This window comes from Nycticebus coucang, chromosome 5 (genome assembly GCF_027406575.1).
Source record: "Nycticebus coucang isolate mNycCou1 chromosome 5, mNycCou1.pri, whole genome shotgun sequence".
Taxonomy (NCBI): Eukaryota; Metazoa; Chordata; class Mammalia; order Primates; family Lorisidae; genus Nycticebus; species Nycticebus coucang.
The window spans coordinates 42,905,410-42,919,226 of record NC_069784.1 but is presented as its reverse complement, the minus strand read 5'-3'; the positions used below and the strand labels follow the sequence as shown (position 1 = coordinate 42,919,226).

Sequence of the window (13,817 nt, the reverse complement as noted above, 5' to 3'; positions counted from 1 at the left end):
CACCCAAATTCAACATCAATATTCTTCCATTTTGACACATTTAATTTTAACTGAATCTTCTATGGTAAACAATTAAAATTAATGGGTAATATGTTAATGAGATAGCAAGCCATAATACAAAAGTGATAGCTGTGTCATTTTTTTGTTTTTCTAAATAGGGAGAGATACTAATGTACTAGTATATATTAAAAGAAGATTGGCAATGTGTGCAAGAAAATTAGGAAGAATAAGAGAAGCAGTAAAAATAATGAGAGATGTAAGTAAATTTAATGGCTAGACTATTGTATTTATTCCTAAAAAAACCCCCAAAATATAGTATAAGTTGACAGTTATTTTAAAGAAGAATCACTGCTTTTTTATCGGTACTTTTTACAACAAGATATTTAATATATATGTATTTATTAAGGGTTAGATCTTCATAGTTTTGTTAAGAAATAAGTATTTCTACTTGAATGAATTTGGCTTTGCTCTATTGAGTTCCTTTGTTATGATTTTAATCTTTTTTTCCTTTTAATATACAGTTGATGAAAGAATTTCCTCCTTTTACCATGTTGAACATCCATGAAAATCTCTTAGAATCACTTTTAGAATTACAGGCCTATGCAGATGTTCAGGCAGTCCTAGCAAAATATGATGGTGAGTCATTTTTATCTTAACTGATAGCATGGTTACAATATTCTTCTTCCAATTACGTATAAATATGATCATATTCTAGTATTTCTCTGAGTTTCTCTTTCCATTCTTTCCACCTATACATATTTAGTATGCATAGGTATAAGTTACTATTGAGTATCTTTCTTCTGTCAAGATATATGTTTTTCAATTGAGTGCTTAACATGAGGGAAGTGTTCAGAATACAACAGTGAACAAGAAAATATGAACTCACCCTCATAACATGTACAGTTTATGAGACATACAGACACATGAGCAGCAGTTACGTTGGCAACAGCATGTTAGGTAAGATAATGGGAAAGTATGGTTGCTGAGCTCATAGGAGGTACCTCATTTGTTTTGGAGTGTCAAGGAAGGCTAACAGAAGTTGTTAGCAGTATGTGCTTGTAAAAGTAATTCAAAATAACATTTATACAATGCTTTTTAGTTACAAAGTGTAATTTGTTATTTCATCTGATCCTTAGTAATACTGTGATGTGGTTGGATGAGTATTTTTACTGTCTTCAATTACTAAATGAGAAAACTGGAGTTCAAGAAGGTTAAAATATTGCCTAAGGCCTCCCAGGCAAACCTGAACTTAAAATCCAAGTATTCCATTTCTTAGTTCACTTGTCTTCCCATATTAATAATTCAATACATTGGTTATTTTTTATTATTATAACTAATAATGCCAGTTTACTAAAAATGAAGTTGAGAGAATTTTAAAGCCGCATAACCCTTTTCTCATTCTGAGTGTGGCATCAGCTTTTAACCCCAAGCTGAAACCTTTCTGTTCATATTAGTGACTATAACAGAACATATATAGGTCACTTATTCACACTTGCATGTTCTTACCCATTAGCATGAGAATCCCCATGACATGGAAAGTTTGAAGTGTGTTATACTTGGAAAGAGAAGTTCATTTCTTTTAAACATCTGGAATTCTTAGGAAGTGCTTCAGAATAGTAGAGGCCCATGGAGAAATTTGTGAGAAATTCTTTCCACATGTAACTTACTGGATTGATGGCTCCTTATACTTGTGCTAAACAAGCTTAGGAACTCAATACCATATAAAAAATCAGAATTGAACCTGATTCATTAAAAATAAAATAAAACTGAAACTAATAAAGCATCTTTAAGTTGATATGCTTCTGTGTTTTCATTATTTTCATGAGTTCTGATTTTTGCCATTCTAGAATCCTTAAGAACTTGAAAGCAAACTTACTACCTTTGCTCTCCATTTGCTACTCATAGGACTAGAATCAAAATGGAATTAACTCTGGAATCAAAAATGTCAAGAGAATTCTTCAGTCTTACTCTTCTGATAGCATTATTTTGGGCATTCTTTTAAAAGGCTTTAGGGCTGGGTACGGTGGCTCATGCCTGTAATCCCAGCACTCTGGGAGGCAGAGGTGGATGGATTGCCTGGGCTCAGGAGTTTGAGACCAGCCTGAGCAAGAGTGACACCCTGTCTCTAAAAAATAGCTGGGTTTTGTAGCTGGGTATTGTGGCTAAAAATAGCTTGGGAGGCTAAGGCAAGAAGATTGCTTGAGCCCAAGAGTTTGAGATTGCTGTGAGCTATGATGCGACAGCACTCTACCAAGGGTGACAAAGTGAGATTCAATCTCAGAAAAAAATTAAAAAGCCTTTATATCATTAATTTATTTATAGCTTTAGATTGTTTTTATTTTATAAAAAGTAATCATCTAAGAAAATGAAGCAAATACAAAAATTTAAGAAGAAAAAGAAATCAGTCTTGGTTGAATCAACCTGAATTTAACTATTATTAAATATTTTAATTTTTTTTCCAATCTTGATTTTTCTCTATGGATAAGTAGAGGTTTTATATATTTCTAATTATACTATGCCTTTTTTCCTGAATAGTATAATGTAAGCAGATTATTATAAACATTTGTTGAGCACTTTTCACTGTTGTGTAGAAAGCTTTCATAGGGCGGTGCCTGTGGCTCAAAGGAGTAGAGCGCCGGCCCCATATGCTGGAGGTGGTGGGTTCAAACCCTGCCCCGGCCAAAAACTGCAAAAAAAAAAAAAAAAAACACAAATTATTACAGAGTAGATTAGCATGGCCCCTGTGCAAGGATGACACGCAAATTTGTGAAACGTTCCATATTAAAAAAAAAAAAAAGCCTTCATAGACATAATTTAATCTCTGCCAGGAAAGTACCATTCTCTAAGAAGAGAAAACTGAGATCAAAGAAGTTGCTACCAGCTCAAGGATGTATGGCTAGTAAATAGAATCAAGATTCAAACTCAGATTTTTCAACTAGGTGTCTGGAAGCTTCTCCTACTATAATACATCTGTTGAATTTGCACTGAGTTATTTCATTTTATTTTTTTTTTTTTTGAGACAGACTCTCATTTTGTCACCCTTGGTAGAGTGTGTGGCATCACAGCTCACAGTAACCACTAACTCTTGGGCTTACATGATTCTCTTGCCTCAGCCTCTTGAGTAGCTGGGACTATAGGCACCCGCCACAACGCCCAGCTATTTTTTTGTTGCAGTTGTCATTGTTGTTTAGCAGGCCAGGGCCAGGTTCAAACCAGCCTGCCTTGGTGTACGTGGCGTGTGCCCTACCCACTGAGCTACGGGCACTGCCACTATGAGTTATTCTTACAAAAATTATTTTAAGATTTTTTTGTAATTCTTACATTTATAATTATTTTTATAGATATAAGCCTTCCAAAGTCAGCAGCTATCTGTTATACAGCAGCACTATTGAAGACAAGGACTGTTTCAGATAAGTAAGTGCTATAAAAACTATAAAAATTTGGAAAGCCTGCTACACTCAATGTTGTTTTTCCTCCACTAACTTTTTAAACAATGTGTTTCCCCCCCCCCCCTTTCTTTGGAATAACCCTTGATGTTCTAGGGCTTTGAAACTTCTTAGGGCACGTAGTGGAAAGAGCAACCATAGGGTGGCTCTGTGAGAATTATGTGTGTTGAATGCCTAAAGCAGTATCTAGAAAGGAAGTATACGTGGACAGTAACAACTATGATGATAACGATAAGGTGTGTGGGAGGGAAATAGGTTTATGTTATCTGTTTGTTCTTAGATTATAACTCTAAGTTACTTTGCTTTCCTTGTATTTTGGCTGCCTTTAAAGAATTCTCTTACTCTACAGATAAAATATTCAGAAACCAACCAACTAGTGACCATTTTCTTTTATCATAGGTAAGGATTAGAATGGAATGGTCAGTCTATTTCCTCTCAGATGAGAATTTGATATGAATATACTTCTATTTCATTAAATTCTCTGAATATCCCTGTGCAGCATTTATTACTTTATTACCTTTCCCAACGTGTGCCTTCAGTGGATTTCTGAAGGTTGCAGATTTTTATTCCTTATGCTGCCTTGTCTTATACGTTGACCCCAAAGGCTTTACTTCATTTTTAGTAGTCATCTAGCTTTGTCTTTGGCCATCATCAGAAACTTCTTTGATTCACAGGGCTAAATTCATAAGTTTCTGGTATATTCATTTCTTTGTGATTTTCTTACAGATTCTCTCCAGAAACAGCCTCTAGAAGAGGGTTAAGCACAGCAGAAATTAATGCTGTGGAAGCAATTCATAGAGCTGTGGAATTTAATCCTCATGTTCCAAAAGTAAGAAATTTTATGGTGAAAATACTACTTTTGTTTAAATTTATCAAATTGATGGCAGTACATAGACCATAGTTTGGGTTGCCATAATTTGGCTCAGAATTGTTTTAGTCTGCTATATTTTCATGCTTTTATTATCCTTTAAGGGGATGTTAAAAGGCATTTAGAAATGTGAGTAGGAGCAACAGTTAACTATATGCTCTGTAATTGCTATCAAATATAATTTGAACTATATTCACATAGTTATTCTTTGCTATAGAGAAGAAGAATCAAAGAGAAGAAATAATCAAATGGTTTGATCTTAATAAAAGATCATTAAATGAAAGTTTCTCTTACTGTAAAAGCTTTTTCTAGACAAATGCCTAGGTTTTGAACTAGGGCTGGGTAGACAGAAACTGAAGACAAATAGATTAAAATAATCAATGATAGGAAACAGATGTGGAAGTTCCCAGAAAAACTGGTGCTGAATTGATGTTTATTTAGTCCCAGATGAATCTATATATTTGCTTCTTTTATCTTTATATTGTACACTCTGCAGTCATACAAATTATTGTTTAATCTTGATATGTTATCACATAAGATTAAATTTCAGGTTTTGCAAACAAGCCCAATGTTAGGAAGCATAGACTTTTCCTTTTTTTTTTGGCCGGGGCTAGGTTTGAACCTGCCACCTCCGGCATATGGACTGGCGCCCTACTCCTTGAGCCACAGGCGCCACCCAAGCATAGACTTTTCAAGAATAGATGCCCTTACTACAAAGTATAATTATAGCTTTGATACCAGTATAGTGTGTATTAATAGAATCTGGAAACTAGATTAAAGAGCTATAATAAAGAGATTAACCTCTCAAAGATAATCTCCAAGAGAAAGTTGTAAGCCTGTTAGAGTGAGTAAAGTTATGGTTAAGAAAATTACTGAAATCAAAGATTTGAGAGTCAACATACCATTCTTTCATTGACACTAGTCCCATAAATATAAATACAGATGTCCCCTGCTTGTCTACAGTTTCACTTTCTGCAATTTCAGTTACTCTTGGTCACCCTTGGTCTGAAAATATGAAATGGAAAATTCCAGAAATAAACAATTTGTACATTTTAAATTACCATTCTTTGTAGCAAATCTAGTGCTCTTGTACTCCAGCCAGCAAGCACATGGCTCTTCCATTGATCCAGCATATCTGCACTGCCTAGTTACCTACCTGTTACATAGTAGCCTAGTTGGTTACCAGATTGACTGTTGTGGTATTGTAGTGATGGTGTTTAAAGAATCCTTATTTTACTTAATGATGGCCCCAAAGTGCAAGAGTAGTGATTCTGGCATATTGGTATTTGTTGGTGGTGGGTTTTTTGTGTTTTGGGGGGTATTTTTTGTTTTTTGTTTTTTTCTGAGACACAATCTCGATCTGTCACCCATGCTGGGTATAGTGGTATCATCGTCATAGCTGACTGTAATCTCCAGCTCCTGGGCTCAAGTGATTCTTTTGCTTTTGCCTCAGCTTCCCAAGTAACTAAGACTATAGGTGCCCACTACCACTCCTGGCTAATTTTTCTTTTTCTTTCTTTCTTTCTATTTTTTTTTTTGGAGACAGTCTCACTTTGTCATCCTCAGTAGAGTGCTGTGGTGTCATAGCTCACAGCAACCTCCAGCTCTTGGGCTTAGGCGAGTCTCTTGCCTCAGCTTTCCGAGTAGCTGGGACTACAGGATCCACCACAATGCCTGGCTATTTTTTTGTTGCAGTCTGGCTGGGGCTGGGTTCAAACCCGCCACCCTTGGTATATGGGGCCAACACCCTTCTCACTGAGCCACAGGTGCTGCCCATTTTTCTTATTTTTTTACAGAGATGAGATTTTTCTTTATTTTTTTATCTTGCTATGTCGGCCTGCCTGATTTTGAACTCCTGTCCTCCAATACTTTTCCCACCATGACCTCTCAAAGTGCTGGGATTACAGGTGCCAAGCCACCACACTTGGCCTGTTCTATTTTATTATTATTTATTGTTGTTAATCTCTTACTGTGCCTAATTTATAAATAAAACTTTATCATAGGTATGTATGTAGAAGAAAAATCATACCGTATATAGGGTTCGGTACTATCTGTAGTTTCAGTCATCTACTGGGGGCCTTGGAATGTATGTCCCAGGGATAAGAGGAAGCTACTATAAATTTTTTATTAGTAATTGTTAACATACATGCAGCAAAGTGTACAAAACAGAAATGTGCTTCTCAATGATTTAGTTTAAAGCAAATTCTTGAAAACTACCACTGAGGTCAAGAAATGAGATTGTCAACCAATAGAAGCTCACCTGGCTACACTTTCCCAATACAACCTCTTCCTTCCTACTTAAAGGTAACCACTATCCTGACATTTTGTTCACTTCCTCCTTTTCTTAATATTTTTGGTCTATACTTTTCTTTTATTGTTGGCTTTATAAACAAGTGGTTCCTCTTTTTTTTCTCTGGAATAATTTTTATAGAATTAGAATGATTTCTGCCTTCAGTGATGAGTAGAATTTAATGGTAAAGCCATCTGATTCTGGAGTTATCACCAGAGTCTACTCTCTGACCATAATGCAATTATGCTAGAACTCATTAATAAAAAGATCTTCAGATATGTAGAAATTAAGAAATATACTTCTAGATGGAACAAAATTTTGACTGTCTTCTCCCTATAGTTATAGACTTATTTTCTGCCTCAAAAATCATTATATGAAAAATGTATTCTCAGCAGCAACAATTGTGATGATGTACATTGGTTTTCAAAACTGTTGGGGGTACATGGGTAGGAGGCAATGCCAAGCATTTCCCTAATTAGAAAACTAAATTGTTGTATAGGTAATATATGTTAATGTCTAGATTACATCTGCTTTACAAAATCTGTTATGCTGTTGGGGATACTCCTTATTAGCTGATATAGAGAAAAATGTACAGATATGGATAGAAAACCAAAGCACCATAACATTCCCTTAAGTCAAAACCTAATCCAGAGCAGTACCCCAACTCTCTTCAATTCTGTAGAGGCTGAGAGAGATGGGGAAGGTATGGAAGAAAAGTTTAAAGCTATCGGAAGTTGGTATATGAGGTTTAAGAAAAGAAGCCATCTTCATAGTATAAAAGTGCAAAGTGAAGCAACAATTGCTGATGTAAAAGCTGCAGCAAGTTATCCAGAAGATGTAGCTAAGATCATGATGAAGATGGCTACACCCAACCAGATTTTCAGTGTAGGCAAACAGTCTTCCATTAAGCTATATGTTATCAAACACTATAAATAATGATTAAGGTTTTTTTTGGAGAAATTTTAAGCTGTACCAACCTGAGTAATATCCACATATAAGTAACATTAATGTTATGTGAACTTGGGAGAGCTCTGAATTTGCACCTGTCTGTTTTTACTAGGGATTTGCAAGTGATAAAGTACGTACAGACCTTTCTCTGTCTTTTTCTTCTGTTTTGGTCTCAACTTCTGACTCTGAGCTGGAGATAAGCAAACATAAAGGGCGTTAGGAGTTTCCTTCTTCAAACTTCAACTATGGAGTGTGATAACTTATTTAACTCAATGAACAGTGGCTTTTCAAAATATATTCCTTTTAAATTCTCTTTATTCTCACAAATTTATTATGCAAATTTTTCAGATGGCTGGATGAATCTTAGCAGTAAAATGGCAAAGTATAAAGCTGTTTTAGCAAGAAATACTTTTTGGCAGCTTTCCATATAACTGCAGCAGAAATGGTTGTAAGTTTAGAGCTGTACAATTTGTTAAAGCTGGTAACTGTTAGTGCAATAGAGAAAGATCATATCAGTCTCTTCAGGCTATGTGTTTGCTTTTAGGTATTTTGTTAATACTGACTGCATGTACAGGTCTTTTTTATTCTACTGAATGAATTTTATTATATAATACTAACTGACAGTACTACAAAAAAATTAGATAGCATATTTTCATGGTTTATAACTTGTTCTTCATTACCTAGCTCTGACATTCATTCAACAAACTGTTTGTTTTTTTTTAGTTGCCAAACAAGAAAAAGATTGTGCATCTTTCAGCTACTTAGAGGAATTGTTATGTTAGTCTTTTGATTTTGAGTAGAAAATGTTTCATACATTCTAAATATTCTGCAGCATCCTGTTTCATTCATTCTAGTGTCTCATATGCTTTACTATCCAGCCATCCAGTAGTTTTATAGAAAATTTTTTTAATTAAGATAATTCACATACCATAAAATTCACTTTTAAAGTACACAGTTCAGGAGTTTTAATGTATTCACAAGGTTGTAAAGTCATTACCATTATCTAATTCTAGAACATTTTCCTTACTCTAGAAAGAAACTGTGTACCTGTTTGCAGTCACTCCCTGTTTCTCCTTATTCCAGTCCCTGGCCACCACTAATCTGCTTTCTGTCACCATAGGTCTGTCTGTCTGGAGTTTTCACATAAGTGGAACCCTACCATATGGGGGATTTGTGTCTGTCTTCTTTCACTTAGCATAACATAGCACTTATCAGTCCTTTATTCCTTTTCATAGCTCAGTACTATTTTATTATATGGTTATACTACATTTTGTTTATCCATTCATCAACTGATGGGCATTTGGGTGGCTCCACTTTTTTTTTTTTTTTTTTTTGAGACAGAGTCTCACTATGTCACCCTCAGTAGAATGCCGTGGCATCACAGCTCACAGCAACTTCAAACTCTTGGGCTTGAGCGATTCTCTTGCCTCAGCCTCCCAAGTAGCTGGGACAGCAGGCGCCCGCCACAACACCTGCCTGTTTTTTGGTTGTAGTTGTCATTGTTGTTTGGCAGGCCCGGGCTAGATTCGAACCCACCAGCTCTAGTGTGTGTGGCTGGTGCCCTAGCTGCTGAACTACAGGTGCTGAGTGGGATGTCAGGAGCCTTAATCCATCACAGAAGATAGTAGCTCTTTTGCAGCAGACTTACATTTATTTCATTGGCCAAACTACTTGTCTTACTGTGGTATACATAGGGAAACTGGCACTCACTTGAGATTCTGAGCAGCACAGCAGTAGTAAAGGGTTTTGGAAAAGATAAAGTAGCGTTGAAGTCTATAATCCAAACTTAGAGTACTGGGAGACCTTTGCCTTTCCATTATGTTCTACAGTGGCCTGAATAGAAGAGTTTAGTTAGATATGAAATGCTTATCTTTTTTTTAAACTAATAAGAATTTTAATTCATTTTTTTCATTGAGACACAGTCTCACTTTATCACCCTCTGTAGAGTGCTGTAATGTCATAGCTCACAGCAACCTCAAACTCTTGGGCTCAAGAGATTCTCTTGCCTCAAGAGATTCTCTTGCCTCAGCCTCCTGAGTAGCTGGGACTATAGGTGGCCACCACAACACCCAACTATTTTTGTTTGTTTTATTTTGTTTTATTTTTGTTGTTGTTTGTTTGTTTGTTTAGCAGGCCCGGGCTGAGTTCAAACCCACCAGCCTTGGTCCATGTGACTGGCACCTTAGCCACTGAGCTACAGGTGCCCCTTTAAATTCTTTTTTGTTTTTTGGAAAAAAAATTCTAGACACTGAGAGTTCACCTTTCAACAATAAAGTACTGGTTGAGGAGTTTTCAAGAGTTGGAGATTCTAAAACATTAGGAAGAAATGTTGGTGGCCTGCTTCATTATAGATGTATAGCATAGGCCATCCATGCAGGGCTTCTGGCTGCTAACCTAGGATCAAAACCCTGTGGAATGACCTTCCTTCTAGAGTTTATTCTCCTTCTGCTGTCCTCCCTGTTCCATGGAAAAGCCGTATTAGTAGCAGCTAGCTGAGGCTCCAGTTCTCTCCTCGAGTAGGACAGGGAGGAAAGGACTTTTGTAAAGTAAACTTGTTCCTGAGTTTCCATGCGTTCCTCTTCCTCTCTTTGAGGCCGTTCTTCTGTGTTCTTCTCTTCCTTCTTTGACAACGTCTTATAAGCCTTTTCTGAAGGTGTCACTATTACTTCAGAGATGCTTATCTCTTGAGGTGCAGCTCTGCAGGATGATGTGGAAAGGAGTTTTCCTGCAGCAGATGTTCTCTCTATTCTCCTTTCCTACTCCCTTCTATAAGCGCTCTTTTGCTCTTGAGGCTGTTAGGTAGTATTTATTTTCTTTCAGTGTATTCACATAGCAGTTCTATTTGTTTTCTATCTGAGAACTGTTTTAGTCTCCCTCAATACATATCCATGTGGACTCTTCACATACAGCCTGCCTGTCCAATCTCATAGAGTGTGCACTGAGAAAACTAATTGCAGAGATAAATTGGTTCTTTGTGTGCATGACTGATCAAGAGCAAAGTACCTTAATTTCAGATGCCTTCAGAGAGATTTTTCTTTAACCTCTGATTTTAAGAGGAAGATTATAAAGCATTATCATTACTTCAGGTCAAAATTGTATTGCTTTTGGTCAAAAGCTGTTTTAAGATTTACAAAGTAATAGAAAAAAGTAATCTAAAGATAAATTATAAAGATCAAAGCAGTTCAAAATTAAAATAAATTTGAGTGTAAACATAGGTATGGTTTTAGAGTCATAAAAGAAACCATCAGACCATATATCATTATGTTTTAATTAACCCTAGCTTCCAAAGTAGCTTTAATTTTTATATTTTCAGTGAAAAGCAAGAAACTAGTTATTTGAGTATAGTTGAATACTAGTTAAATTTGTTCTAAGCAATTTCTGATTTATTACACGTACAACAATAGGATGATTCAGAGGTAATATGGAAGGTCTTATAGCATATTCTAGGAACTAGCTTTAGTTTATGTCTTCAGCTATTTTTTATTTGCTGATAATTTCCAAAACTGTGTCTTTTAACTCTGGCTTCCTTTTGGATGTGTAGGCTTGCATTTCCATCTAGTTATGGAAATCTTTACCTATGATAAGTACCTCAGACACTTTAATGTGTTTCCAACTGAATTATTAAAATTTATTTTTAAGTCTTTTCTTCAAACTGCCAAATTGTCTCTCCTTTTTTACTTTCCATATTTTGATTTATGGCTTCATTATCCACTTCATTAACCTTTACTTTTGCCCTTTCCAAATTTCCTACTTACAACCTTTGAAATCTTTTTCATTTCTAGCCATCTACTCCATCCCCACCGTCACTAGCTATTGTATGCCTTCATCATCTCCACTTTTAAAAATACATTGCTGTTGTTATTAGTAGTAGTATACAAGTAATGGTGCTTTAAAAAATTCAGACCGTTCAGAGGTTTATAAAGGAAAAATATCTCTTGTTCTCTCCCTCTCAAATCTACTTCTCTCAAACAGAAGTGACCACTGTTTCTGTTTGGTGTATATGTTGCTAGATATTTTCTATGTATTTCTAAACATTTAGAAATAATCTCAAATACTTTACGATCTTATGAGTGGGCTACTAAAACAGATTTCTCACTGGTCTCCCTGCTAACAACCTTTCTCTATGTGGGCTGTTGCCAGAATTACCTGCCTAAATGGCAAATCTTACCCTGCTTAAAGACCTCCACTTATTCCTTATTGCCCACTGTAAGACAAGGACAAAATGCCTTAGTATTGTACATCTAAAAGCCCTTCACAGTCTGGGCCCAGTGTCTTGCTACTTCTTCTTGCCCCTTATCTCTAGTGTCACTGTTCCCTGGCCTAGTTCGATCTCATCGTATCTCAGTACCATTGTACATACGCACCATCTCTTCTCCACCTGCAGTTTCTACTCATTTCATTCTTACATTCATCTGTTATAAGGAAACTTTTTTAGTATTTTAAGAAGAGAAAATGGCTTTCTCTCCTCTATTCCTTTGTTCCTTCATTACCTCAATCATATCTCTTTTTTTTGTTTGTTTGTTTATTTATATGTCTTCTCCCAGAGAACAAAGGCAGGGCTCATGTCTTACTCATCATTTCATGTCTAATACTGTGACTAGCCCCTAACAAATACTTAATAAATACTGATAAATAGACATGTCTGTAGCTTAGAACAGTTGCTTTAAAAGCTTTAAGGCCAGGCATAGTGGCTCATGCCTGTAATCCTAGCACTCTGGGAGGCCAAGGCAGGTGGAATTCTTGAGCTCACAAGTTTGAGACAAGCCTGAGCAAAAAAGAGAGACCCCATCTCTACTAATAATAAAAAAATGGAGGCAAGAGGATTTCTTGAGCCCAAGAGTTGGAGGTTGCTATGAACTGTGATACCACAGCACTCTAGCCAGGGTGACAGCTTGGGACTCTGTCTCAAAAAAATAAGAAGTAAAAATAGAAGAAATAAAAGCTTATTTAAGTTAAAGGAAATAAAATCCTAGACCTTTCATTTCTTGAAATTTTTAAGCCATTTTTACATAACCACCTTTCAAGTTTTTCTTAATGATGCTATTTTTTACCTTTTAAGGATGATAGCATATTTCCAGAATGAACTTATATATTAACTTATATTATGAGGTAACTCAGTTTTAATGGAATACTATACAATAATTAAACATGTTACATCTACATAGAGACAGGAAAAGGTATACAACACGTATTTTGAATTAAAAAGTGAGTTGCATAACAGTTTGATCCTATTTTTGAGAAAAATGGAGTCAGTCTATTATGCATAAAAATAAAATCCAGACAAACATAAATCAGATTATTTGGGCTCAGTGGGCAGGGTGAAGGCCCCATATACTGAGGGTGGTGGGTTCAAACCCAACCCTGGCCAAACTGCAACAAAAAAATAGCCGGGCATTGTGGAGGGCGCCTTTAGTCCCAGCTACTTGGGAGGCTGAGGCAAGAGAATCACCTACGCCCAGGAGTTGGAGGTTGCTGTGAGCAGCATGACGCCACGGCACTCTATTGAGGGCGACAAAGTGAAACTCTGTCTCTACAAAAAACAAAACAAAACAAAACATCAGATTATTTTCTTTATTCTTAAATTATTCTGAACATATGCATTATTTTCTATAGCATTTTTGTACACTGTTGTACTTCTCTAATAAAAAAGAAAAAAAGACCAAACAAAACTAATTACCCCTCAGTTTTTGATATTTTATATTCTTCTTAGAAGAGTAAAGTCTGAGTAGCAGAATTTTTGTTTTATTTGTTTGGTTTTAGTTTGCTCAGAGAATTAGAAAATATCTTTAAGTAAAAATTAAAATATAAGTATTAGTTTGAAGACATTTTAACTCTATATGTGAGATCAGCTGAGTTAATAAGTATTGTAGTGGCTGCTTTGGGCTGTCTGATATTGTAGTAGATTACCAAGGATATGGTTATGAAGGATATGGCGCAGTAAGTTACAGCCTATGCTAAGTAGCAGAAATCCTTGAGTAGCAGTTTGTGAAAGAGATAAAATAAATAATTTTATAACTTATTTGACATACATTTTCCTAAAACTGAAACTTTCCCCTTACATTTTAGGGTTTAAAATTAAGAAATGAAAAATCAGTTTGCTGTAAAGTTAATTAGAAACTTTTACATAACCACCTTTCAAGTTTTTCTTAATGATACTATTTTTTACCTTTACGGGTGGTAACACATTTCCAGAATGAACTTATTTATTAACTTACATTATAAAGTAACTCAGCTTTTAATGGAATATTATATAGTAATTAAACAT

The 13,817-nt window shown here is 35.6% G+C and overlaps 1 protein-coding gene and 1 pseudogene across 3 annotated transcripts in view; both read left to right on the top strand.

The window, feature by feature from the left end:
- Positions 1-13,817, top strand: part of ST7L (suppression of tumorigenicity 7 like) — an 87,158-nt gene that overhangs the window by 57,833 nt on the left and 15,508 nt on the right. For all 3 annotated transcript variants that reach the window (XM_053591860.1, XM_053591861.1, XM_053591859.1), the window contains 4 exons: positions 159-256; positions 522-636; positions 3,342-3,414; positions 4,173-4,275. In XM_053591860.1, coding sequence (XP_053447835.1) covers positions 159-256; positions 522-636; positions 3,342-3,414; positions 4,173-4,275 — 389 coding nt within the window. The remainder of the gene's footprint in view (positions 1-158; positions 257-521; positions 637-3,341; positions 3,415-4,172; positions 4,276-13,817) is intronic.
- Positions 2,699-2,786, top strand: LOC128586978 (uncharacterized; annotated as a pseudogene).